The 27,074-nt window shown below is 42.8% G+C and overlaps 1 protein-coding gene across 3 annotated transcripts in view; it reads left to right on the top strand.

Moving 5' to 3' along the window:
• The window catches only part of TRMT11 (tRNA methyltransferase 11 homolog), a 50,985-nt gene that overhangs the window by 1,895 nt on the left and 22,016 nt on the right, over window positions 1–27,074 (top strand). For 2 of the 3 annotated variants that reach the window (XM_034765727.1, XM_034765726.1), the window contains exons 2-11: window positions 1,446–1,511; window positions 6,928–7,001; window positions 10,183–10,290; window positions 10,385–10,477; window positions 11,670–11,804; window positions 16,009–16,165; window positions 19,859–19,939; window positions 21,461–21,625; window positions 24,503–24,575; window positions 26,107–26,238. In XM_034765727.1, the coding sequence (XP_034621618.1) occupies window positions 1,446–1,511; window positions 6,928–7,001; window positions 10,183–10,290; window positions 10,385–10,477; window positions 11,670–11,804; window positions 16,009–16,165; window positions 19,859–19,939; window positions 21,461–21,625; window positions 24,503–24,575; window positions 26,107–26,238 (1,084 nt within the window). The remainder of the gene's footprint in view (window positions 1–1,445; window positions 1,512–6,927; window positions 7,002–10,182; window positions 10,291–10,384; window positions 10,478–11,669; window positions 11,805–16,008; window positions 16,166–19,858; window positions 19,940–21,460; window positions 21,626–24,502; window positions 24,576–26,106; window positions 26,239–27,074) is intronic. The other variant, XM_034765728.1, reaches the window with a different exon arrangement.

Genomic DNA, 27,074 nt, shown 5'->3' with positions numbered 1-27,074 from the left:
CGCACAGAGCTGCTGGCCGTGCCTCTACCTAGGAGCAGCAGGGATATGTTGCTGCTTGCGGGGAGCCGCCCGAGGTGAGCACCGGCCAGATCCAGCACCCCAAAACCCGTCCCTCACCCCAAATCTCAGCCCCACACCCCTCCCACGCCCAAACTCCTTCTCTCTTAGTTAACTGGAATTTTTGACTTATCAGCATCCCCTATTCCCCCAACATGCCGGATAACAAAGATTTTACTGTAATTATAAACTCTCCTTTTTAACATTGTCAGGAAACGTCACCAACCCATATGTAATATCTACTCATGTACCCATGTGGTCCCATGACTACTATGATCATAATAAAACAACTAATGGCATTTTATTCACCTTGTGCAAGCTGGCGAGTAATTCGCTTTTGGAAAACTCTAGCATCCTCTTAATTTCTATAGAAAATAGAATGGGAAAGTGGTCATAATAGCAGTCTTACTAAAACAGTGGATGACTAGCATTATCCAGTGATTTTTGGGAATACTGAATGACTTCTTCCTTTTGTCTTCCATCCCCATGTAATTCTCAGTCCATAATAAAATGTAGGCATATGTATTTATAAGGATAATTTTGTGAGGGTATAGGTAGTCATCTGTTAGAAAATGAATGGGAAGTTCATCCTTTCAGGATATTTATTGATATGGATAGATCTCCAAGAGAAGTATCTTGAGAAACAGAGACATCAGAGATTGAAAGCCTATTCTAGTTCATTATTCTCTTGTTCCTTAGTATTTAAAGGTTGCTGTGGGATTCATAATCTTCCTGCTTCAGTTTACAGTCTAACTTCAGTTACTATGGAAAATGCATCCAACAGAGCAAGTTATCAAGATCTCTGTAAGCAGAGAAGGAAGCAGAAAGAATGGACTCCTACCATTGTTTTCCTCAAGAGGGACTTGCCTCGCTAATAATACACTTGAATCTTTCTATGACTAGACCCATTACCCAAAATTCAATTATAGTTATAGTGAGTGTACAACTGTGTTAAATATTAGCAATTTCAGAGAGCGGTAAGTATAAAAATGAAGCACACTGGAGCTTGATAAAATGATTAGGCTAATTTTTGACCTAATCCCATTGTGCATTGGATAACTAATCAATGGATTACTGCTGTCAGAAGGTACTTTTAAACTGTAGTAAAAAATAAAAAAGTTCATTTTCCAAGTGGAATATTTAAGTAAAATTTAAGTAGTCATTCGCTACCACAATGTCAGATTTTTCTCCTCTCCTAAGATTTTTAATAGTTGGCTCTCCTATGAATTGATATTGGACATAAGAACTATCATAACATTGTTGTTGAAGTCTCTTTGAAATTTTCTTTCTAGTATAACATTATTGTAGATGTAGTATGTGAAATTATGGTATGGGAACAATACTTCTGTTTTCTAAAAATTTTTTGTCCTATAATGTTTTCATTGTAGGAGATAAAGTCCTTGCTCTCACTTTGTGGTGGACAGTTCAGCAGTCAACAAGAAATTTGTATAAATGTAAGTTGAGTCCAAATGTTTTACTTGGAAATATATATATTGGCTACTTGCAATAGATTGACTTGACTTATGTGTTTTCTTTGCATTATCTTTATTCATTCTGAGTAGTTGATCAAATTTCAAAGATGCTTGGGAGAAGAGAGCATTTTCCAAAAACTGTCATTGGTGGAGTTTGTGGCAGCCTTGCATTCAATTTTATGGCATTTCTGTGTGTGTTTGTGTGCATGTAATGCAAAAACTTTTGAAATCCGTATCCAGTCAATACCAAAATTTTAGGGAACACTCTAAACATCTGCTGTCAGAACCCTATTGATTTTGGGGAGAACTGGAAGACCAAAAGGGGGGGAAATGGAGGGCATGTGGTGCTGCTGCTATGTTTATCACAGTCACAGCTTCAAGCGTTCTGCAATTGTCTGTAGCTCAAACAACTGGTTGATGGCAACCATCAACACTGTCCAGCATAACAGTACTCCTACTCATCCTCCCAAGAGAGTTTTAAATGCTGACACCCTGAATGACTTATCTCACAGACAAATAATGGTATGGGGGGAAGAATGGGAGACCCTGCTATAGGAGGAGTAGGGGGCACACAGAGCCCCTGGCAGGGAAGAGGAGAATGGGAGACCCAGGAATAAGGGGAGGAGCTATGGGGGGGGGGGCACACAGAATCCCCAAGTGATGGAGATTGGGGGAACCTCATATTGAGAATGGGATACACGGCGCCCCTACCATGGCGGTATGGAGGTTCACACAAATTGAATGGGTGGGATAATAGGAGACCCTAATGGGGGGGGAGAGGGAAATGGGGGGTGTCACAGTCTGAAGTGATTCACGACCATGAGTGCCAACCTCAGGACAGACTTTCAAAAAAGGGCAGAAATCCTAAGCTGGTTGTAAATTCTGTAATTAGATTTCACCAACCCAGTAATAAACATAAACTCCTAAAGCACTGTAACAGTCTTACGATGGAGTCACAGACAGTGCCCTTGGGCATTCCAGTCTATCTTGTCACCCAGGCAAGCTGGACTATGTGATAGATCAGGGGTGGCCTGGGGGCTGCATCTGGCCCTCCAGACATTTTAATTTGGCCCTTGAGCTTCCGACAGGGAGTGGGATCCGGTGCTCGCCCCGCTCCGGTGCTCCAGCCGGGGAGCAGGGTTGGGGGATTGCCCTGCTCCGCGCGGCTCCTGGAAGCAGTGGCATGTCCCCCCTCTGGCTCCTACGCATAGGGGCAGCCAGGGGGCTCTGCAGGCTGCCCCCACCCTAAGTGCCACCCCGGCAGCTCCCATTGGCTGGGAACAGCGGCCAATGGGAGCTGCAGGGGCGGCACCTGTGGACGGGGCAGTGCACAGCTGCCTGGCCGTGTTTCCGCGTAGGAGCTGGAGGGGGGGACATGCCGCTGCTTCTGGGAACTGCTTGAGGTAAGTGTCGCCCAGAGCCTGCACTCCTGATCCACTCCCGTGCCCCAAACTCCTGCCCCAGCCCTGACCCCCTCCCAAACCCCTTGGCCCCATCCCCATCCCAGAGCCTGCATCCCCAACCGGAGCCCTCACCCCCTACCACACCCGAACCCCCAATTTCCTGAGCATTCATGGCCTGCCATACAATTTCCATACCCAGATGTGGCCCCCAGGCCAAAAAGTTTGCCCACCCTGTGATAGATGGTCACTTTACACCAAAAATAACAATAATATTCAGTTTATTTGAAGTCCCAAAGGACCAGTAACTTGCCCCAGGTCAATTGTACTAAATCTCAAACCAAAGACTACACCTGTAGCCAATCCTGTGATAAACTAAGTAAAGATTTATTAGATTTCAGAGTAGCAGCTGTATTAGTCTGTATCCACAAAAAGAACATGAGTACTTGTGACACCTTAGAGGCTAACAAATTTATTAGAGCATAAGCTTTTGTGGGCTACAGCCCACTTCTTCGGATGCATATAGAGTGGAACATATATTGAGGAGATATATATACACACATACAGAGAGCATGAACAGGTGGGAGTTGTCTTACCAACTCTGAGAGGCCAATTAAGTAAGAGGAAAAAAAACTTTTGAAGGGATAATCAAGATAGCCCAGTACAGACAGTTTGATAAGAAGTGTGACAATACTTACAAGGGGAAATAGATTCAATGTTTGTAATGGCTCAGTCATTCCCAGTCCTTATTCAGTCCTAATTTGATTGATATGCAAACTAGATACAATTCCAGCTCAGCAGTCTCTCGTTGGAGTCTGTTTTTGAAGTTTTTCTGTTGTAAGATAGCCACCTGCAGGTCTGCTATTGAATGACCAGACAGGTTAAAGTGTTCTCCCACTGGTTTTTGAGTATTATGATTCCTGATGTCAGATTTGTGTCCATTAATTCTTTTGCATAGAGACTGTCCGGTTTGGCCAATGTACATGGCAGAGGGGCATTGCTGGCACATGATGGCATATATCACATTGGTAGATGTGCAGGTGAACGAGCCCCTGATGGCATGGCTGATGTGATTAGGCCCTATGATGATGTCACTTGAATAGATATGTGGACAGAGTTGGCATCGGGCTTTGTTACAAGGATAGGTTCCTGGGTCAGTGTTTTTGTTCAGTGATGTGTGGTTGCTGGTGAGTATTTGCTTTAGGTTGGGGGGTTGTCTGTAAGCGAGGACAGGTCTGTCTCCCAAGTTGTGTGAGAGATCATCTTTCAGGATCGGTTGTAGATCTTTGATGATGTGCTGGAGAGGTTTTAGTTGGGGGCTGAAGGTGACAGCTAGTGGTGTTCTGTTATTTTCTTTGTTGGGCCTGTCTTGTAGGAGGTGACTTCTGGGTACTCGTCTGGCTCTGTCAATCTGTTTTTTCACTTCAGCGGGTGGGTATTGTAGTTTTAAGAATGCTTGATAGAGATCTTGTAGGTGCTTGTCTCTCCTGAGGGATTGGAGCAAATGCGGTTATATCTTAGAGCTTGGCTGTAGACAATGGATCGTGTGGTGTGTCCTGGATGGAAGCTGGAGGCATGTAGGTAAGTGTAGCGGTCAGTAGGTTTCCGGTATAGGATGGTATTGATGTGACCATCGCTTATTAGCACAGTAATGTCCAGGAAATGGACTGCTTGTGTGGATTGATCTAGGCTGAGGTTGATGGTGGAATGGAAATTATTGAAATCATGGTGGAATTCCTCAAGGGCTTCTTTTCCATGGGTCCAGATGATGAAGATGTCATCAATGTAGCGCAAGTAGAGTAGGGGCGTTAGGGGACAAGAGCTAAGGAAGCGTTGTTCTAAGTCAGCCATAAAAATGTTGGCATACTTTGTCCTCACCCACAACTATTTCACATTTGGGGACAATATATACCTTCAAGTCAGCGGCACTGCTATGGGTACCTGCATGGCCCCACAGTATGCCATAACATTTTCTATATGTATCCGAAGAAATGGGCTGTAGCCCACGAAAGCTTATGCTCTAATAAAGTTGTTAGTCTCTAAGGTGCCACAAGTACTCCTGATCTTTTTTTAAAGATTTATTAATTTATGAAAAAATGAGTTATTTACAAGGTTAAAACAGGAAATATACACACACAAATGAGAGAGCTTTTTAAGTCCAAGACTGTAATATAAGCTTCTATAATAAGCCGCTCTGTGTCCTTTACGGCTGACCCGTGCCAAGCAGCACGGGGATCTCTTGCTTATGTTTAGGAATCTTTGACCCCTCAGAGTCCAGACAGCATAAAGAAACCTAGTTTCTCCTTGTCAGGGATTTTTATCCCCGTTCACCCCAGAATCCAAGCTGAAGATGGGATGAGTTCATGCACAGGCCTCCCCTTCCTGGAGGGAGTGAGGAATGCAATCAACAAGGTCTCTGTCCTTTGTTACACAATACCTCATTTGCCTTCAGTGGGCCACCTTGTGTGCAGTGCAAGCACTTTAAATTAATGCTTTTTTCCCCTGTTTGGCGAGTTACACAATTACAGAGGTTTACAATGCAAAGTCTCAATATAACTTTATACCATGGGATACATATATTATAAGTAGGATTAATACATGCAACATCCTACAAGTATTGTAACACTAATATCGATTTTAACTATGCTAACCCATTGATAAGCCAAACTGGATTCCAGCTGTGCATATGTCAGTATTCAGTGAGGTCTTGGGCCTTGGCATGAGTTGGTGCCTGTTCTGCCAGCATCTTGGGGAATAGAAATTGTATGGCGGGCCATAAATGCTCACAAAATTGGGGTTGGGGTGCAGGAGGGAGTGAGGGCTTTGGTGGGGATGCGGGCTCCAGGGTAGAGCCAGAAATGAGGAGTTCAGGAGGGGGCTCTGAGCTGGGGCAGGGGAGTGGGGTGTGTTTGGGGGGTGAAGGCTCCAGATGGGGTGGGGGCGGGGGCTGAGGATGAGGGGTTTAGGGTGCAGGAGGGTGCTCTGGGCTGGGATTGTGGAGTTTGGAGGGCGGGAGGGGGATCAGTGCTGGGGCAGGGGGTTGGGGCATATGGAGAGGCTCAGGGGTTCAGGCTCTGGGTGGTGCTTACCTCGAGCGGCTCCCGGAAGCAGCGGCATGTCCCTTCTCTGACTCCTATGTGACAGCGTGGCCAGGTGGCTCTGCATGCTGCCCTGTCTGCAGGCACCGCCCCTGCAGATCCCATTGGCTGTGGTTCTCAGCTAATGGGAGCTGTGGGGGCAGCATGCAGAGCTGAGAAAGCTCCAGACCCTGCTCCCCAGCAGGAGCTTGAGAGCTGGATTAAAACGGCTAGCGGGCTGGATTCGGCCCGCGGGCCATAGTTTGCCCACCCCTGCTATAATGTCTGCTTTCTACCCTTCATGTGACATCTCAAGATAGAACTGTTGAAGGGTAGTTGCCATACATGCTACTGACTATAATCTTAAAAGAAATAGTGCCATCTACTGGAAGTCTGTTGCTTCTTTGTAAAGCAGTTGAGCGATGAGAATTGCTAGAATTTCAGTAGCTGGAGTCCTGATTGGTTTTGGGTTTTTTTTTCTCTGAATCTAATGTGTGAGTGTCTAGAAAAGTGAAGGTATTAAATTTTAGTCTTAGCAGTTACTCAAAACAAAACAAGGATAACTAAATGTAAATACAACTATCAGGTTATGCTTCTACAGGATTCTTTGAGGACGGATGAATAAACAAGTGGACAATCTACTATTTTGCACTGTCTACATATGCTCTGTCGTGTGTGTGTGCGTGCATACCAGCTACTCTTGTTTGACCTCAAACTGAGTATTACCTCCTCATATTTATACAGCAGTTAACATCAGAACCAGAAAAAAGGTGTTCTTGTACCTTTGATTGCGTATTGTAATTTTATATAGGTAATCTTAAGGCTCTCCGAGGTCTGGTCAAGTGAAAAAATTCTCTAAGTTATATCTTGTGATATCCTCTTCTTAGCACTCGGATTTCTCTTACTGTCTTTTTATTTCAGTCTCCATTTTGGATTCTCAATATTCCTTCAGAAGAGATGGCAAGAGGACTAATGAAAAGGACAGTATGTGCAAAGTAAGAGTTACAAATTATGTACATCTGGGCAACATGTTCAGCTATTTTGTGGCATATATTTTTACATAGAATCTTTATTTTTAATTTCAAGGTTGAAACTTTGAAAATGTGTACACATTGTTGAAATGAAATATGACTGATTGAAAAGAATCAGTCTTTATTCTTTAGTTTCAAGTCTCTTTAGCAGTCTTATCCTGTGTTCTTCATTGCAGAGTACAATACATATTTCTTCACATTGACAACCTTGTGACAAATTTGTTTGGACACCTTGTGCCATGTTAAGTTAGTGACTTTTTTGAAGGAGAAAGGGGAGAGAGATTTTTAATCCGTTTGGGTATATTTTTATTTTTACATCAGTTGTAAGTGATAGATAAGAGTTAAACACTGACTTTAAAAAAAGAAGGGGTATAGAGTAGCTGCTTCCTGGCTTCACTCTTCCACTCCTGAATGCTGAGTCCTCAGCCTGTGGAGCTGCAGCAGAGAGCCTTCCAGCAGGTCCTAGGGGCGGGGGAAGTGTTCCAGGGAGCTAGTACTATTCTCCCTTAAGATGAGGTCTCCTTGTTTTGGCTTGTTTTGGAGAATACGGCCCTATATGCTTTTCAAACTGCAGAAGGCTGTGTCCATTATATGGCACTTTGCAGACCAGACTCAGTAGTCTGGGGGCTGAAAAGAAAGCCGTATGTCTTTTTGACTGTCGATTGCGTCATATATTCAGTTTCATCTATGCTGGGCCATGAGTGTGCTCATGCAAATGCGCCTTTATATGGTAAAATATAGTTGTATGTCATTTGGGGATAAATTCTGGTCTACTTCAGACAACAATGGGAAAGGAAATTGATTTGTTTTCAGCAAAATGTTTTTTTAAATTCACCTAAGTGGTGGTGATCTTTTATAGAGGGTGCCTTCAACAAATGTATTTCTAATATTAAATAACAAAAGAATAATTAAGGATATCCCTTAGAAAGAATGAACCTGGTATAGCTGCTCGTATTTTTTTTCACCCATTGTGCCCACACACTAGTTTTAGTATAAGGTTGTTGCTGGTTTTCCAGGTTGCTAGCAATGAAGGTGATTAAGTACTGTACTTGGAAGCACTATTAAAAAAAACCCACAACACCCGCAACAAAAAAACGAATGATGAGGTCTTTGACAACAGATAGATAAATAGGTGAGATGTGGGCCTAACACCTTTTTTTAAATATCCTTCTAACATTAAATCAAATGACAAAGATTAATATTCAGTTCTGCTTAATGCAGTTTATACTGTCAGCATTTCTTTAGCTCTTACCCTGAGTAATTTAAAATCTCACAGTAGATAGAAACACAGATGCTGTGAGAAGAAATAGCAGACTGTTAAAAAATGTCCTATTTTCCAGGGGAAATGCAGATTACAAATTTAGCTTTAAATAACACTTTCAGGAACTGAATACATTAATAAAATGACTTATTCTGAGTGGCTTTTGTTGTTGCTTAATAAAATATAGCTCATTTGCATGTCAGTTTGAGCTAACTAGAACCTTTGAGCATTTTGAAAAATTTCCTTAAGATGTTAGACCCTGATCTTTGAAAATAAAGTGATATGCAGTGACTAATCCTTAGATATTTTGTAAGAGTTCTTAACATGTTGTGTTCTGCAACTGCATCATAAGAACGTATAGCAATATATGGTACCATTAAGGTTCCTGGTACTGAAAAAGGGATTTTATGACATGAAAAGGCCATTGGATTAGGATATTTGAATGGGAGAAAAGATAAACTATAGTGTGTATAACTGTTCAAAAGGAAGAGTTAGGGCAGGGGTGGGCAAACTTTTTGGCCTGAGGGTCACATAAGGTTTCAGAAATTGTATGGAGGAGCGGTTAGGGAAGGCTGTGCCTCCCCAAACAGCCAGGCGTGGCCTGGCCCCTGCCCCCTCTCCGAACGCCCTGCTTCTCGCCCCCTGACTGCCCTCCCCCCCCCCCGGGGACTCCTGCGTCATCCCCCCTCCCCCCCCGCTGTCTGCCCCTGACCGCCCCCGGACCCTCCACCCCTAACTGCTCCCCCGCTGCCCCATCCAACCCCGCCCCTTCCTGACTGCCCCCAGAACCCCTGCCCTATCCAACCACCTCTTCTCCCTGTCCCCTGACCGCCCCCAGAACCCCTACCCCTGACTGCCCCCCACTGCCCTATCCAACCCCCCCCCTTCCTGACTTGTCCCGCCCCGGAGCCCTGCCCCATCCAACCACCCCTTCTCCCTGACTGCCCCCAGAGCCCCCGCCCCCGTTCAACCCCCCTGTTCCCTGCCCTCTGACCGCCCCCACCCCATCCACACCCCTGACCACCCCCCGAACTCCCCTACCCTCTATCCAACCCCCCTCCTCCGCTCCTTGTCCCCTTACCATGCTGCCTGGAGTACCGGTGGCTGGTGGCGCTACAGCCGTGCCACCCAGCTGGAGCCAGCATGCCCCGCGCAGCACAGAGCATCGGGTCAGCCCGGGCTCTGCAGCTGCGCTACCCCAGGAGCTTGCAGCCCCGCTGCCCAGAGCATTGTGCCGGCGGTGCAGTGAGCTGAGGCTGTGGGGGTGGTGGGACAGCAGGGGAGGGGCCGGGGGCCACATCAGTTTGCCCACCTCTGAGTTAGGGTAAGGTGTCAACTCTCATAGCTTCCAAGAGGATTTTTTCCCCTTAAAACTGGCAGTATAGAAAGCAAAGGAAATCCATAAAAAGTTGGTAGTGTTAATGATCTGTCTCAAAATGGCATAAGACAGAGCATCTTAAAAATGAGACAGAACCTCTGATGGTAGCTGGTCCCATTATACCCTGGGCATTACAGCACAGTATAATGCTCAGGTATAATGATACCTAACCACTTTGAAATAGGTAAAGAACAGAATTTCAGCCTGAATGCTCTTTCTTGAACATTTTAAATGTGAGTGAATTTTTGTAGGTGAGTCATGCCTGGTAGCATTAATTACTACCATCGTAACATTGTTAAATGAAGGATATTTTTTAAGGATCCCATAACATAGGAACTAAAATTTGCATCTCAAGCATGTGATGCAAGAGAGGGAAAGCGTCACTGAGGCCCCAATTAACAAAACGAGACCCCGTTTCCTGAATCAGTGCCTGAATGTGTTGAGCAAGAAGACTCGATCGGAAATAGGGTGTTTATTTTATAAGGCATCATTTTCTTCACTGACAGCAATCTAATAATCATGGAATTTCCAGGTCTATATTTGAACTGTGGGGTCACGGAAAATCCGCAGAGGAACTGTACACATCTCTGAAGAACTACCCGATGGAGAAGATGGTATGTGTATAAAAATCTAGGTGATTAATTTCACAGTCACACAGGCTAGCATTGCAATTTGTACTAAGCAAAAGATGTTTTTTCTTTATTTTAGGTTCCATATCTACAGTCAAACTCAACATACAAAATACATATTCATGCATTTAACAAAACACTGACACAAGAGGAAAAAATTAAAAGGATAGATGTAAGTGGATTTTTTAAAATCTATTTTTAACTTCATGTATTCATGAGTACTACAATGTTAACACATTTACGCTTGTGTTGGGATTTTCAAAAGGGTTTAAGGGAGTTAGTTACCCTAATCTTGTTTGAAATTGAATGGGAGCTGTGTACCTAACTCAAAATCTGTTGAAGATCCCACAGTTAGTACTTTTCCTAATAGATCTCACTCAAAATCTTTTTATGAAGAAAACCAAATATCAGTGTACCTATTTTACAGATGGGGAAACTGAGGCACAGAGGTATTAAGGCCAAAATGTTCAAAGTTGGATGGCTAAAGTTAGGCAATGGACTTCTGGACACAGCACCTCTGGAAATCTGGCCACGTTCAGGTGCCTTTACTTTAGGAATTTGTGTTTGGAAAACTTTGACTTAAGTGGCTTGTCCAGTGTGATACAATGAGTTAGCTGCAGAGCTGAAAATAGTCTTCTGATTCCTGGTCCTGTGCCCAATCTGCTGGACCATGCTGTCTCCTCATTAACTAGAATAGTGTTTTAATCAAGAAGCATTGGTAAACGAATGGTCATTTTTGTATATTCCCATGGTCTTTTAGAGAAATAGTGACTACTGTACTTATGCAATCTTTATAACCACCTATTTTATATACCTTGCTGAAATTTTCACTATTGTTGATTCTAATTTTTGTGGTGTTGGGTTGCAGTAAGGAAGTTTGAGCAAAATTCCTTCAGCTGTTTCTCACTTACAAGGGAGTGGGGTGAATCCTCTCCCTCTCCTCTCACCCCCATTATGGCTAGAATATTTTTTTAAGTGGCTACATGAAAAATGTCCGAATTTTTAAACTAGACCTTGGTGTAGCTATAGTCCTTACTGAGAGCAGGTACCTTTTGGCTTGACTTGAAAAAAAAGTTTTAATTTGAAAATTCCTTATTTAGTATTCACAGTAGATCTCTTTTAGAAGTGAGCAATGCACATGTAATAATAAACACAGTGGCTCCTGACCTATCTTCAATCCAAAACCATTCAGACTTTCTTTATACATCAGAAAGAAGCTAAAGAGTGCAATCTCAATCTTCTTGTCCCCTTCCCGGTTTTCTGGTAACTTTTAATGTCTTATTAACAGATGTTTTGTTTTTCTTGTCCTGGCTATTTAAAAATTTCCCCAGGAAGTCTAGAATTTGTTTTTGCTATTTATACAGGCTCTGGAATTTCTGCCATTTGAAGGGAAAGTGAATTTAAAAAACCCAGAACATATCTTCTGGATTCTGGAAGATTATGGAATGGACCCTAACAACATTCCAGAAGAACCTCTTGATTTATATTTTGGTAGATGGGTGAGTGGTAAAAACTATATCACGTTTTAGTAATTCGCATAATCAGAAAAGCTAGATTCTAGCATCATTACTTACATTTAATTTCTAAAAAAAATAAAGTTTATGTAAATTTAAGGCTTTAAAAAAATAAGTGATAAATTGTCTGCTTTTTAAAAATTTACTAGTTGTTTGTCATATATAGTATAATGCAATGATAATGCAGAATTCTAGGAATCCTTATTGTGAGTAAGAAAAGGCAGGTTAATTCATCAGTGCAAACAAAAATGAAAAGATTAAGGTGTCTGTGAAAAGAGATTAGACAATGAGAGACCCAGTGAATTTTAGTGCCACTGTACATCCCCTTTATGGCAGCTCTGCCAGCACAGAGGAGCTGTAAACCTGTCCACTGGGGAGTTCTCCAATATAGGAGCAAGTCTCTGCAAGGCACAATACTGGCTTAATAGTACTACACAGCCTCCCTGTGCTACCCCCAGAGTAAAGTTGTGTGGAGGGAGGTATTTGGCTGAAGCACCACTCTCTAGCTGTTCCAGGATCTCTGAATAACTTCCTGAAGCTATAGGCAGCTGGATCCAAATTAAGGCATCTCTGAGGCTGTTCTAACCTGGCCCTAGGGACTCTAAGCGGCCCCGGATGACACCTACGTAGCAAACATCATTCTGGGGTGTATTAGCAGGAGTGTTGTAAGCAAGACACAGAAAGTAATTCTTCTGCTCTACTCTGTGCTGATTAGGCCTCAACTGGAGTATTGTGTCTAGTTCTGGGCGCCACATTTGAGGAACAATGTGGATAAATTGGAGAAAGTCCAGAGAAGAGCAACAAAAATGATTAAAGGTCTAGAAAACATGACCTATGAGGGAAGATTGAAAAAATGGGTTTGTTTAGTCTGGAAAAGAAAAGATTGAAAGGGGACTTAATAGTTTTCAAGTACATAAAAGGTTGTTACAAGGAGGAGGGGAAAAAATGTGTTCTTCTTAACCTCTGAGGATAGGGCAAGAAGCAATGGTCTTAAATTGCAGCAAGGGAGGTTTAGGTTGGACATTAGAAAATCTATCTGTCAGGATGGTTAAGCACTGGAATAAGTTGCCCCTAGGGAAGTTGTGGAATCTCCATCATTGTCGAACCTGCTCTTCAGAATCTCCAAACACCTATCAGGGATGGTCTAAGATAATACTTAGTCCTGTCATGAGTGCAAGGGACTGGACTAGATGACCTCTCAAGGTCCCTTCCAGTCCTATGATTCTATGAACTTGGGACCTCAGAAGTTGTTGACTCAGCGTAAATCAGAAGTTGAGGTTCATAGAGCAGAACATTGGAAGTGCCGGACTTTGTCCCCATCTACACTATATAGGAAGTACTGCCATGTTTTTTAAACTGGCTGGGACATGTTCATCTGATCCATGTACAATAAAAGTGATTGATTTGTGTTCATACAGCAGTGTCTTTCACAATACGGCCATGGTTCAGTCACATTGGCATGTCCATATTCTACCATGCTACCTGCCTAACTATATTTGTATCAGTGCATCCTGGGAAAATCTGAACTAGTCTCTTGTACTGCTTCAGAAAGGATAGAGCATCCAGAGGTCATGTTCACAGGTAGGACACTCTTGGATGTCCTAGTGCAAAAAAAACTAGAAGGAAGGAAGACTAGCCAACCTGTTTACACAGACTTTGATATCTGGACAAGACCCCTAACCAAGTAGTAAGATCCGATTACAAGAAGACAATTGTGACCATGTGGGCTGCTAGCAGAAATAATACTTGGTTAGCTCTTCGTTACTAAGAGTATTGTCCACCTCTGTCACTAATGTAGAGAAGGCCTTGAGTTGCTGCAACACTGTGAAAGGCCTAAAGTCATTGTTGTCCCATCTGTACTGGCTTTTTAACAATATTTAAACATAGAAACCTGTTTTTGATTCTACTATGGTTTGGCCAGACAGTTTGTATTGGATTGAACTATGCTGGCAGATTAGTGTTCTAATGTGGTTTGACCCTGCCTATGTTGGTTCTGTCCAAAATGTGTTAGAAATATGATGGTTGAAATTCTCATTAAAAATGTTTGCTATTTTTTTTTCCAACAAGTTCTGGTCTGAAGACAGTTTGCTTTTAACAGCACTTAAACATAGCTGGAAAACCAGTGTATCTAGGACCTTAATGTAGAACTTAAGTGTTTTGTGTGTGTAGCCATGCATTTACATAAATACATTAATATATTTGAATTTTTTTAAGTTTAGCTTTAATTCTGAATTTTCTGGGCGTAACCAGGTGGCTTGCATCTCTAGCGTATGTCTGCATTGCATCGGAGAGCAAGCCTGCCAGCCTACGTCTACAGACTTGTATTGGTGGTGCTCACGCTAGTGCATTAAAATTAGCCATGTAGACATTGTGACTTGGGCTGGAGCTTGGCTTCTCAAGCCCTCCTCAGGCTTCAGCACAAGCTGCAATGTCTCCAAACAAAGCTACTTTTTATTGTGCTAGCGCAAGCCCCACCAGCACAAGTCAGCGGACCTAGGCTGGGAGGCTCACTCCTGGATGCAGTGCAGACATACCCTTATGGGACAGAGGCGTGGGTCCAGCTGACCCTCCTCACTAATAAGGTGACCAGGTGTCCGGTTTTTGACCGGAACACCCAGTTGAAAAGGAATCCTGGCGCTGACCAGGCCGTTGACTGTCCGGTTGGCGGCGCCACCCTGTGGGGCTGGCGTGCTTTTTGCTAGCTGCCGAACCGTGCGGCTCCCAGGAAGCAGCTGGTGTGTGTCCACCTCGTTCCTATGTTTAGGGGCAGCCAGGGGGCTCTGCACACTGCCCCCGCCCCAAGCGCCGCCCCCACATCTTCCATTGGCCGGGAACTGCAGCCAATGGGAGCTGCAGGGGCGATGCCTGTGGACAGAGCAGCATATAGAGCCACCTGTCTATGCCTCCGCATAGGTGCTGGAGGGGGGGAACATGCCGCTGCGTCTGGGACCTGCTTGAGGTAAGCCCCACCCGGAGCCTGTACTCGAGCCCTCCCCCCCACCAGCGCCCCTGCCCCAGCCCTGATACCCCTCCTGCCGTCCAAACCCCTCAATCCCAGCCCAGAGCCCCCTCCCACACTCCAAACCCCTCAGCCCCCGATCCTGCACCCCAAATCTCTCATCCGCATCCTCACATCAGAGCCCGCACCCTCAGCTGGCGCCCTCACCCCTCCATCCTTTGCATCCCACCCCCAGCCCGCACCCTGAACCCCTCATTTCTGGCCCCACCCCAGAACCTGCACATCCAGCCCAGAGCCCATACCTCCTTCCACACCCCAATCCGCTGCCCCCTCCCATACTCCAAACCCATCGGCTCCATCCCCCAGCCCAGAGCCTTTTCCTGCAACTCAAACCCCTCATCTCTGGCCACACCACCCAGCTGGAGCCCTCACCCCCTCTCTCATCCCAACCCCCTGAGCCAGCACAGTGAAAATGAGTAAGTGAGAGTGAGCAACGGTGGGGGGGAGGAGGGGAGTGATGGAGTGAGTGGGGGTGGGGCCTCAGAGGAGGGGCGGGGCATGGGTGGGGCCTTGGCAAGGGTGTTCGGTTTTGTGCGAGTAGAAAGTTGGCAACCCTACTTACTAAGGAGGCACATCTGAACAGGGATCAGCTGATTCCCCTGTAAAAAGTAATAGGAAATGGAAGGGGGTAGGCTGAGAGAATTTCAGGGACTGCCAGAGAAAGCAAGCCTGGCAGTGGCTTTTGGAGATACCTCAGGGCAGAGACTAAGGCCAGCAAGGTAATTGCTTGATGTTTTTGTATTTTTATTTTTGGTTTGTTGTTTGGGGGGTAGGGGAGGGAAAGCCAGAAGGACCTGCAGGACTGATCTGGTTTGAGTTTCCTTGGGGAGCCCTGAAGAGAAAGGAGGAAGGTTGAAAGTGCGGGCCTGCGGAGCAAACTCAGGCCACAAGAGGATGCCCCAAAGGCAGCTGACACTATAACAGTTGGTAATTGCAACATCCCTGTAATTGATGTATAGCCTAAAATCTGGGAATTTTACTAATAGGCCAATTCTTTTATAGAGAAGTCTCATTTCTATATTTTCAGTGGATTCAATTCAGGTGGCATACTATTCAATGAAGAATGCCTGATATTCTGTTTGTGATGTAGTATTATTAAGGCTGTTTATTAGTCTACTTATGTATTATATCCAGGGCCATCACATTGATTTTTTCTAAATGTTTCTACAGATTGCAGATGGGCAAAGGGAGCTTATTGAGTCATACAGTGTAAAAAGGAGGCATTTTATTGGGAACACAAGCATGGATGCCTGCTTGTCTTTCATCATGGCAAACCATGGGAGAGTAAAAGCAAATGATGTCGTGTTTGATCCATTTGTTGGAACAGGTATTTCTTTTTCTACTGCTGAAAAAAAATTGGGTATTGCTTGCTTTATATATGTGTGAAAAGTAAGTTCTTCAGGGGAGGGGCTGTCTTTTTGTTTGTTTGTACAGTCCCTAGCACAGTGAAGTCCTGAGGCTCCCGGTCTTGGTTCGTGACTGGGTGCTGCCACAGTACAAATAAGAATAATTATAAAATCAACTGCTTGGTTATTTCCCAAAGTCCTGTAGGGGAAGTGGTTATAACTTCAGAAGGACTGGGTAGATTTGCTGAAAATGTAGAACAAAGTACCTTCTCAATTCTTTATTTACCTCGAGTAACATTTTAAAAAGTGCCTAAGTCCCATTTTCAGAAGTTATGTAACTGCTTAGGAGCCAAAGTCACTATGACTGTCAATAGAACTTAAGTTCCAAAATGATGTGAAATTTGAAGTTAGACTCCTAAGTCGCTGTAGGAACTCACAAGGGGCAACATTCTTAAAACATTTTTGTAGGGGAGTTGTTAGGGTAGTATTGAAGAGCAGAGAGCACCCCCGACTGTACACATTAGCATGGCAATTGTGGGAACACATTCTTCAAGGGTGGAAATAATGAGCTCTTCCTTGTGTCCTAGGGAAACGTGGTGACAAAATTGTCCACTTCTTTCTGACTGAGGTTTTTTTTTCCCTTTTCTGACAAGTCAGCAGGGGGAGCTTTCATTCCATTTATTGGATCACTTGTGAGGCATTCAAGTACCTTTTCCTGCACCTTGTTTGAATTTGAAATGGAAAAGCGTATGTTTCAGGATGTGCCATTTAAGTAGATTATGTCAAGATAATTTCATCAATTTCTTCAAAGGATATAGATGAAGGAGGGCAGTGGATGTGACTTAGTGAAATCTAGGTGAACTTTGATCAGGTATCCAGAAGGAATTAGGGGAACAAGAAATGATCTAAAGGTATCTGTGCTAATGTAGATGGGAGGGGAAGGGAATGTTTAGTTGGCAGGAAGGGTCCAGAGAATGAATGACCATGTTATATGTTCTTTATCATCAATTTTGTATTCTCTATGATTCAGTTTTAAAGCGTGACTATTTGATATAGGTGGGAGGTAAAACAAGAGACTTATTGAGTGGTCAGTTCATGTTTCCTAACTCTTCCTTTTTTGCAATCAAGAAAAAAATTATTAGATGAGCCAAGTACTCTTTCTTACTCTCTTTAGAGGACTGGGTGGTATATCATACTTGGGGACAGGGCTAGCTAAATTTGTCTTGACTTTCTGGAGGCACTGCCCATCTGTTCTGGGGGGTTACAGTCGAGAAGGGAAATGGGTGACTCCTTTAGGGTGAGTAACCTTGTTTTTCCCGGATCCAATTAACAAAGAAAAGTGGAGGACAATTTTTTTTCTCCTCATTTTTACTTAATTTGAATTCATTAATTTATAAGCGTAAGAGGTTTTTTTTTAAATGCTCTGAAATGGCATATTTAGCATGCATATTTAATGAGTGTTAAGAATACACAGATGGTGATGGGTAGCATTTGATTAATGTAGCTGTGTGAAACTCCTCTTCAGATTACGGCTAAAATAAAAATCTGTATTATAAGCACAAAGGGTCAGATTGTGAACCCCTTACTCACATTGGTTAGCTGTTGACTCTTATGGAACTGTCCCACTCACTAAAATGGGAAGATCTGTATGCATAACCACTCAGCACTGTGGGTCGCAGGTTCAGAGTCTGGCCTATAGTCACAGTGTAAGGCCTTGTACTATTATGTTAGGCTTACTGTCATGGACATCTCCTTAGTAATAATTTAACCCAACAATGCAGTTTCTCTTTGGAAGTACACTACTGCCATCCTTCTCCTTATTTTGGAAGCTGTTCAGGGCAGAGAGGAAACACTTGAATCCCTTTTATATACTGTTCAGATGTAGCATGATTTCAAGGGTAAATCATACATATATATACCCAAGACAAATGGTAACTGTACACAGTCCTATCCATCACAATAACTGGCTCATTCTGGCCATACTTGGATAACTTTAAAGGGACATTGTCAATTTAAAATCTAATTATAAAAATGAGTTAGAATTATTTCAGGTACTGCATCTGACACAGTCAATTGTTGTGCTTTTTACAATTACATTTTCCTAATATTTTAATTTCTCTCCCCTGTTGCTGTGTGAAGCATTCCCACAAACACGGACACTGAATTTACACAAACTGCTGTGAAATGGACAAAGTAAACTAGGAAAAACTGAGAACAATATTTTCCCCACTCTAATATTTTACTTTAAATAACCTTAGGGATAAGTTGTAACAATAGAAAGTTTAAAAAAACTATCAGAAGGAAGTGATTTTTAAACTGATATCCATTTAAGTGTATTATGGTAACCGGAGGGGAGTGTAAGTGCTGAACAAACCAGCTCTTCCGAGATGTTTGATTCTATAACCCAGCAGGATAGAAATGTAGCACTGGAAGGGACTTTGAGAAGCCATCAAGTCCAGCCTCCAGCACTGTGGCAGGACCAAGCAAATGTAGACCATCCCCGATGGATATTTATCCAACCTGTTTTTTAAAACCCCCAGTGGAGGGAAGGGGGGATTCCACAACCTCTCTTGGAAGCCTGTTCCAAGGCTTTACTTACATTTTTTCCTAATATCTAACTTAAATCTCCCTTTCTGCAGATTATGCTCATTATTTCTTGTCCTACCTTCAGTAGACATCAGGAACAATTGATCACAGTTCTCTTTATAACAGTTCTTAACATATTGGAAGACTGTTATCAAATCCCCCATCAGTCTTCTTTTTGCAAGACTAAACATGCCCACTGTTTTTTATGTTTCCTAATAAGTCAGGTTTTGTAAACCTTTTATCATTTTTGTTGCTCTTCTCTGGACTCTCACAAATTTGTCCACATCTTTCTTAAAGTGTGGTGCTCAGAATTGGACTCAGTACTCCAGCTGAGGCCTCACCGGTGTCAAGCAGAGCGGGACAAGTACCTCCTGTGTCTTCCATGACACTCCTGTTAATAAACCACAGAATAATTTTGGCCTTTTTCACAGCTGAGTCACATTGTTGACTCCTATTCAGTTTGTGAATTAACTCCCAGATCCTTTTCAGTAGTACCACCACGAAGCCAGTTAGTCCCCATTTTGTAATTGTGCATTTGATTCTTTCCTTCCTATGTGAAGTACTTTGCACTTGTCTATTGCATTTAATCTTGTTGATTTCAGACCAATTCTCCAATTTGTCAGTCATTTGGATTTCTAATCCTGTCCTCCAAAATGCTTGCAACCCCTCCCATCTTGATGTCATCTGCAAGTTTTATAACCATACCCTCTATTCTATTATGTAAGTCATTATCTTGGCTACTGCAGTGTCGTCTTGTGAAGGTGGCCCACATCTCAGGGTTTTCATTCCATCACGTTTTAAGGCAATGCCCTTTAGTACATGGGAGTGGATGCCTGCTTTGCAGAAATGGGCACCCTTGTGAGCAGACCGTACGATCAGCCTCCAAAGTTAAACGAAGGTTCAGTGAGGAGAATAAAAGGGAAAATAGTGTTGGCATGCAGGGGACCTCACAATAATATTATTTCTAATAGAAAGGGGCAACTGCCATCTGGGTTACAATCAGAGTGGTCCATGTGTTTTCAAATTTCTCAGACTCAGGTAGCAATATCCATGACAGCAGGCGATACACTTTTATCTTTTCTTTGCAGGTGGTCTTCTTATATCCTCCGCACGGTTTGGAGCATACGTGTGTGGTACTGATATAGATTATAATACTGTCCATGGATTAGGTATGTTATATATTTTCTTTCTGAACAAGTTAATTCTAACTCTTCAGTATTTAAGTATCTTTTATAGCAGGTATTAGTAGATCCAGGTATGAAAGGAGTATTCCTCTTCACAGGGTTTGTTTTGTGAAACATCTGTGATATATCAACTCATTTATGGATATAGTCTAGCTAGGCAGTACTCTGAATATTAAGGATCAGTAAGATATAAAGATGGGATTTTTTTTTTAAGTTTTCTAATACATGTAACTAGTTTAACTGCCAATCCAACAATATTGAGTGATGGTATCTGGAGTGGCAATGCCTGGCATGGTTCAGTTTAGTGGTAAGATTAGCAGGTAGATTGGTTTGGCTAACAGTGATGTCCCAGAGCCAGTGAGTCAAGGGGACAAGCATAGTGAGGTTCTATCCAAACTTCTTAAACGTGACTGAATGAGGAGGAGTTGGGCTTTGAGATCGGTGTTTTCTTTGCAGTGGGTTGGAACTCACTAATGCTCAATTTTAAGTATTTTGGCTTTAATACCAGTTTGTATTGGCAGTTTTTGTTACTAAAAACTGTTTAACTTTTTTGAACTTTTTTTAGAGTTGTCTAGTTATATTGATAGTGCAGTTCAAAGTAGTGGAATTCAATATTACAACTATATGTTCCCATTGAGATATTATGCCTTATGCCTTATGTATTTCTTAACCTGCAAATATTCAAGATGAGAGAAAATTATCTTCATATTAAAGTTAGATACAGATGTGTTCTCTCTTCCTGTTAAATTCCAGAGAAGTACTTTCATGGTGAGAAATGACTGTTGGCTTTATTGAATCCCTTTAGTTTTCTGAGTTAAATTAGGATAAAAGGTTAGCCACTGTTAGTCTACCATAGGGATTAAAAAAAAAAAAATAGACCACTGCTAGTACTAGTGGCACCATCCTGTTTTGTCGTACAGTAGTTATTTTCTTAGTAGTTTTCAAAACCTGAAGTTCTAACAATATTTTTGCTACTCTGAAAGATTCTTGTGTAGATTAAATTTGATGTATGAATAGGGTTTTATGTGATATATGTTAGCATAACATGAGTTCCTTGTAAACTTTCCTCACAATATCTCTGTGAAGTAGGGGAGTTTAATTGAACTATTCTTCCTCTCATTTGCATTATGGAACAATGTAACTGAAATAGAAGGCTTGACTAGAATAACTTCTGATACTTCAAAGAATCCCGACAGCCAGTTTCCACAATAAGTAGAACATGTCTGGTGACGAGATCTTAAATTGTTTTTATTTAAGGCAACTACTTAAATATGAATCCTATGAAGTGTTGTGAGATCTACTGTTGAAAAGCATTATATAAGAGCTAGGTAATATTATTATTCTCTTAAAATAAATAATGAAAAATCAGAACACTTTTGCCACATCTAATTTGCCTTAAATCAGTGGTTTTTCATTTGCGGACCCCTGTGGAAATCTTAGACATAGTCTGCGGACCACAGGTTGAAAACCTCTGCCTTAGACTATGCCTTTTTTATTTTCTTATAGGCAAGGCTAGCAGGAAGAACCAGAAGTGGAGAGGACCAGATGAGAATATCAGAGCTAACCTTCGGCAGTATGGTTTAGAGAAGTACTATCTTGATGCACTCGTTTCTGATGCATCAAAACCTATATGGAGGAAGGAAATGCTTTTTGATGCAATTATTACAGATCGTAAGTTGATTAATGTCCTAAATATATATGATTCATAACAGCCTAACTGTGGTATCCAAAAGATTGGAACTTGGCTCTTAATTTGTGTAAACTGGAAAAGTTTGCATCTACCATCTTGACATAAGCGTGGCCTGCTGGAGACCACAAATCTGCTAATAGAGTGTGCTGGAATCTGTGATTTCCACATTAGAAATGATGAACATCACAGGCAGCATTGTAGAAATTGGGGCTGCATTTTGACCACTTCTACATTTAATCTGAGTATGTTAAATACCTAATGAAATATGGACCAGTGTATTAAAGCATTGTAACTATAACATTTTGTTTTTTTGTTTCGTTAACTTATTTCCACTGAAAGAGTAGTATATTTCTGAATAGGAACCAATCTTATTGTCTCCTATACCTTTACTGAGTCATACTTCTTTCTACATTAGGAGAGGTTTCTGTTCAATTTTTAAGTTGTACTGCATTGCTCTTGGGCCTGGATTCAAACACTATTGAAGTCCATGGAAAGGGTCTGACCGACTTTAATCATGCCTTCGGTTAAGGCCCTGAAGTGCTCATTGAAATGATTTCAAACAAACTCTAGTGCATCTTCTGCACACTTGACTACCAGCAATGGTAAAGATCTGAAAGGTTCTCTGCTCTTTTGAGTCTCTTTATTAGACGCTATCTCTCATGAGCAGGAGACCTAAAAGGCAGTGCAGTCTGCTAGACTAAATGTGGGATGGGGAGCCAGGAACTCCTGACCTCTACTATGGCTCTGCCCTGCCTTGCTGCGTTCCCATGAGCAAATCAGTGAAGACTCTATTCTGTTGCCCTTGTTCCTGGGGAATGTTACTTTGCTCCAGGAGAAGTCCCATTGATTTCATTGGGACCGCTGGCCAAACAAGGTAACACACATTGCGAGTAAGGGTGTTAGAATCAAGCCCTTAATCTGTGCTTCAGTTTCCACATCTGTAAAATGGAGATGATGCCATGGTGATAAGAGCATTAGGAAAGCTTACAAAAGTGTTGAAGATGAATTAATGTTTGTACAGCATTCTTAAAGCTTTGCAGAGATGTGTAAAAATAAAGACTTGTGTATTATTTTTAGGAAAACTATTTTGAAATGTAGACAATTACAACCATTTTGAAATATCTGTTATAGATTTTTCTAGGTGCATTAACAGGGATTTGTTCTTCAGACTTTTGTAGTGGGGTGGCTGCTTACTGAGCACCCCTTGTGGCCAGGTGTCGCTTTGCAGGCACCCTGCCCCTGTTAGCCTCCCTCTTGTGTGTCCCTTAAGCCCCTCCTCCCCCCACAATTCTCTCTTTTCTGGCTAACAGCATCCCCACCTGGGGCTGGTTTAATAATAGAAAAGGTTCAAACAATCCTCAGTCCTTAATAACAAAATAGTTCAAACAAACAATCATCAGAGAGTCCCCAAAATAAACTTCATAATGCCGACACACAAATTCATATTTAGTCCTGGTTCTTCTGCCACACACAAAGCTTTGCTCTACCCAAGTCTGCGCTAACCAAATCTGCCAGTCCCAGACCTTTCTGGTTGGAGCTCTGGCCCTGGCTTTCTTCTCTTGTCAGTGTTTCCCCTTGTCTTGAGGGAGAAGCTAGTGTATATACTACCCTCCTCCAGAGAGCTGCTCCCAATGGGCTGAAAGAGAAGGGAGCCCTGCCCCACTCTGCACTACAGGGCTCCTGATCGTAAAGTATTCCAAGTATTTTACAAAGCAATAGATAGTGGTATGAAACAGCTACACAGGTGAGCTTAACAGCTATAGCAAGAGCTCAGACATAACCTTGGACATTTACGACCTGTTTCCCTGAGATGGGGAGAGAAGGCTGTTGGCCAGGGCACAAGGGATAACCCATATCTTTCTGAAAAATGCAATTGGACTTTTAGGGTCTACTTGGGCATCCAACCAGGGATAAAAAGAAGAACCTCGGCTACATACATTGTCTTATACTTAGATGGTAGAGTAGCAGAGACCACCTTTTTGTTCTGTTTGTTCAGTGCCTAGCACACTGGGCTCCTGGTCTATGACTGGGGCTCCTAGACACTACCACAATACAATAACAATCTCTTTCTGAAGCTCCCTTTCCCAATGCTGCCCTGCAGCATCAGTGTGGCAGGGTCCCTTCCCAGGGCATACCCCTTCGAGGCACAGTGGGGTCCTGCAGGCATCTTGCCCTCAGTTCCTTCAATGACATACTTTAAGTGCTATTGCCTGCAAGTAACACTCCACTTCCTGGGGTTCAATTTATTGGCCCAAACCTTTCTGAGGTTTTCAATTTCATTCTCATTCCAGGGCATCTGGTTCCGAGTCTCCCCCCCCCCCCCCCCTCCAGTTACCTCTGAACCCCAACGAGGGAGCTCTGTCAGTCCCACATCAGCCCCTGGCCTCTCTGGAGAGCCAGGCCATTTCCTGGGCCTTTTCCGATTCAACTTCGTGGTATAGGGTCTTCTGGCCCCCTCTAACCTTAAAAGGGTCATTAAACCCCATTACAAGACGAAGCAAGGGAAGGGGATTAACAACGTCACGTGTTAGAAATGTAAAGAAAATATTTTAGCCAACAAAATCATTTAAAAAAAAAAAAAGAAAACCACTTCAGCACCATGTTAAATAGTTTTTAAGTGGTTAGTGTGCTATTACACTTGACTGTTTAGTGTCTTACTGATAAGAGACCTTTTTGAAATAGCTTTAAAAAAGTGAGCCTTAGGATCAAGATAAACTTTTAATGGATACATCTTGAAGAAGGTAATCTTATAAACTTTTTGCAACTGCTACCACATGTACACTATTGTAGAATTTCATGACGTTATTTGTGTAAAGGGTGAACTCCTGAGCTCGACATTGTGTACTTACTCTGTATAGCTCCATATGGAATACGAGAAGCTACTAGAAGAACTGGTTCACAAAAAGAAATACTTAAAGCAACGGAAAGAGGGTAGGTAAGCCTTTTATTCATTGTACATATCAATGTGTTAAAGGAAGGCCAGCCACAGTTTTAGAAACTTACTTCATTGCTGTCCTTTAACCAAACAATTTTAAAAAGTACCACCGTCACTACATAGCTTGCAAAAGTGACTGTCATTGCCCATCTTCCTAAAATCCTCCTCCTCCTTGGCCATGCAAGTTTTCTAGCTTCTAAGTCCCAAACTCCCCCTCTTACATTTACAAAATAGCTTCACGTCATCATCCCTGTCCTTGAACAGCTCTATTTAATCTCCTGAAAGTTCCAGCATCCAGTCCAAAATTGCTTACCTTTGTTTTAAACCGCCATGTCTAGGGCCCTACCAAATTCATGATCCATTTTGGTCAATTTCATGGTCATAGGATTTTTAAAATCGTAAATTTCATGATTTCAGCTATTTAAATCTGAATTTTCACGGTGTTGTAATTATAGGGGTCCTGACCCAAAAAGGAGGTTGTGGAGAGGGGGGGTGCAAGGTTATTGTAGGGGGGTTGCGTGCTGCTGCTGGTGGCGATGCTGCCTTCAGAGCTCGGCAGCTGGAGAGCGGCGGCTGTTGGCCGGGAGACCAGCTCTGAAGGCAGAGCTGCTGCCAGGAGCAGCGCAGAAGTAAGGGTGGCAATACCATAGCATGCCACCCTTACTTCTGTGCTGCTGCCTGCAGAGCTGGGCCCACAGTCAGAAATCGCTGCTAGCCAGCAGCACAGTGCTGAAGGCAGCCGTGCAGAAGTAAGGGTGATGTGGTTTGATATTTCCACCCTTACTTCTGCGCTGCTGCTGGCAGGGGTGCTGCCTTCACAGCTGGGTGCCTGGCTAACAGCTGCTGCTCTCCGACTTCCCAGCTCTGAAGGCAGCACAGAAGTAAGGGTGGCAATACCGCGACCCCTCTAAAATAACCTTGCGATCCCTCCCCCCGGAACTCCCTTTTAGGTCAGGATCCCCAATTTGAGAAACACTGATCTCCTCTGTGAAATCTGTATAGTATAGAGTAAAAGCACACACAAGACCAGATTTCATGTGTTTTTCATGGCCATGAATTTGGTAGGGCCCTACCCATGTATTTTAGTTTCACTTGCCTTGCCCCCCCCCCCTCGTCCCCCCCTTTGTGCTCACCTGCAACAGGCATTCTCTGTCCTGGCAGACAATCTCTCCATTGTTGGGATGACAGCCTGTTCTACTGCTTGGCCTTGATTTTCTGCTATTTTCAGATTTCATCTCAAAATGTCTCATCCTCCTTTGATTCTTACAATAATGCTTATGAAAGACACTGTACAAAATAGTTGTATTTCAAAAGTGATTTTAGTTGAGTAGTTTTCTTTGCAAATTCCATCCCTAATATTTAAAAAGCCACTGTGAAAGAGTTTGGATGCAGATTTCTCATTAATTTTAGTGGGACTTGGTCATCTAATACCCTTAACTGGCTTTGCAAATCTTAGCCTGTTGTTCAAAAAATAAAATAAAATAAAATTGTGGCTATTACCTGTTCAGTATTTTTTTCAATATTTAGCACAGAAAATCACATCTCCATTTCCTCGAACTATCATCTGAGTGATATCTTTTTTGACTTGTTAAACTCTGCGGCAGAGTACCTGGTGATGGGAGGAAGATTGGTGTACTGGCTACCAGTTTACAAACCTGAGTACGTACTCTTCTAAATGCCTTGATATCTAGTCTGTAGTAGATAAAAATTATATTATAACCTAGCCATAATTTCTTCCAGGGCGGGATGTCTCTAGAACTTCCTACTGGGGTTTAAGAGGGATTCCTACAATTTTCAAATATCAAAACTGGGTGAGTGAAGGAGAACAGAGTTTGGAACAATTTTTGAAAGGAGAGAGAACCATGTGCTGCCACTTAGAAATCAAAACTTTTATTTTTTTGCAAAAATGCATGCTATTGATAAAATAATGGTATGTGACTGGAAAACCAGAATACTGGAATCCAGGTAAACATCAGAAGCTAAATGCACACCCTTTTAAGAGCATGCAATATTAGTTTGCCTTTTTATTGGGGCTTGACCCTTTTAAAGAGAGAAATTCTGGACAATTAAATTCTCCAGGTGAGTTCAGAGGTCAGGTGACCAAGAGGAATCATGACTGCCAGGCTATATAAGAAGCTGTCTGTAGCTCAGAGACAGACTTGCAGGTAACTGAAAATGCTAGCTGTTCAGCTGCGTAGGTATGGGTTATGACTGTGGTGGACTGGGCAAGCTTGCCAGGGGTCAGGTGGTTCCCCGTGAAGAGAGTGAGCTGGGGTGGAGTCTGCCAGAGGGGCTTGGCTAATGAGGCCTGAGAGAGACCCAGGTGAAGACCAGCTTCCCTTGTCCCTCCACTGCACTACCAGGAGAGGGTGAGCTGACACACCTACCATGAGAGGAAAAGGACTGTTGTTTCTCAAAGCCTGGAGAAGGTGGAGAAGAGCAGAGAACCCTGTCAATAGGGCAAGGAATCATTTGGCCCTGGGGGAGGGTATATG

The sequence above is a fragment of the Trachemys scripta genome, chromosome 3, assembly GCF_013100865.1.
Source record: "Trachemys scripta elegans isolate TJP31775 chromosome 3, CAS_Tse_1.0, whole genome shotgun sequence".
Taxonomy (NCBI): domain Eukaryota; kingdom Metazoa; phylum Chordata; order Testudines; family Emydidae; genus Trachemys; species Trachemys scripta.
This window is presented reverse-complemented; position numbering and strand designations above follow the sequence as displayed.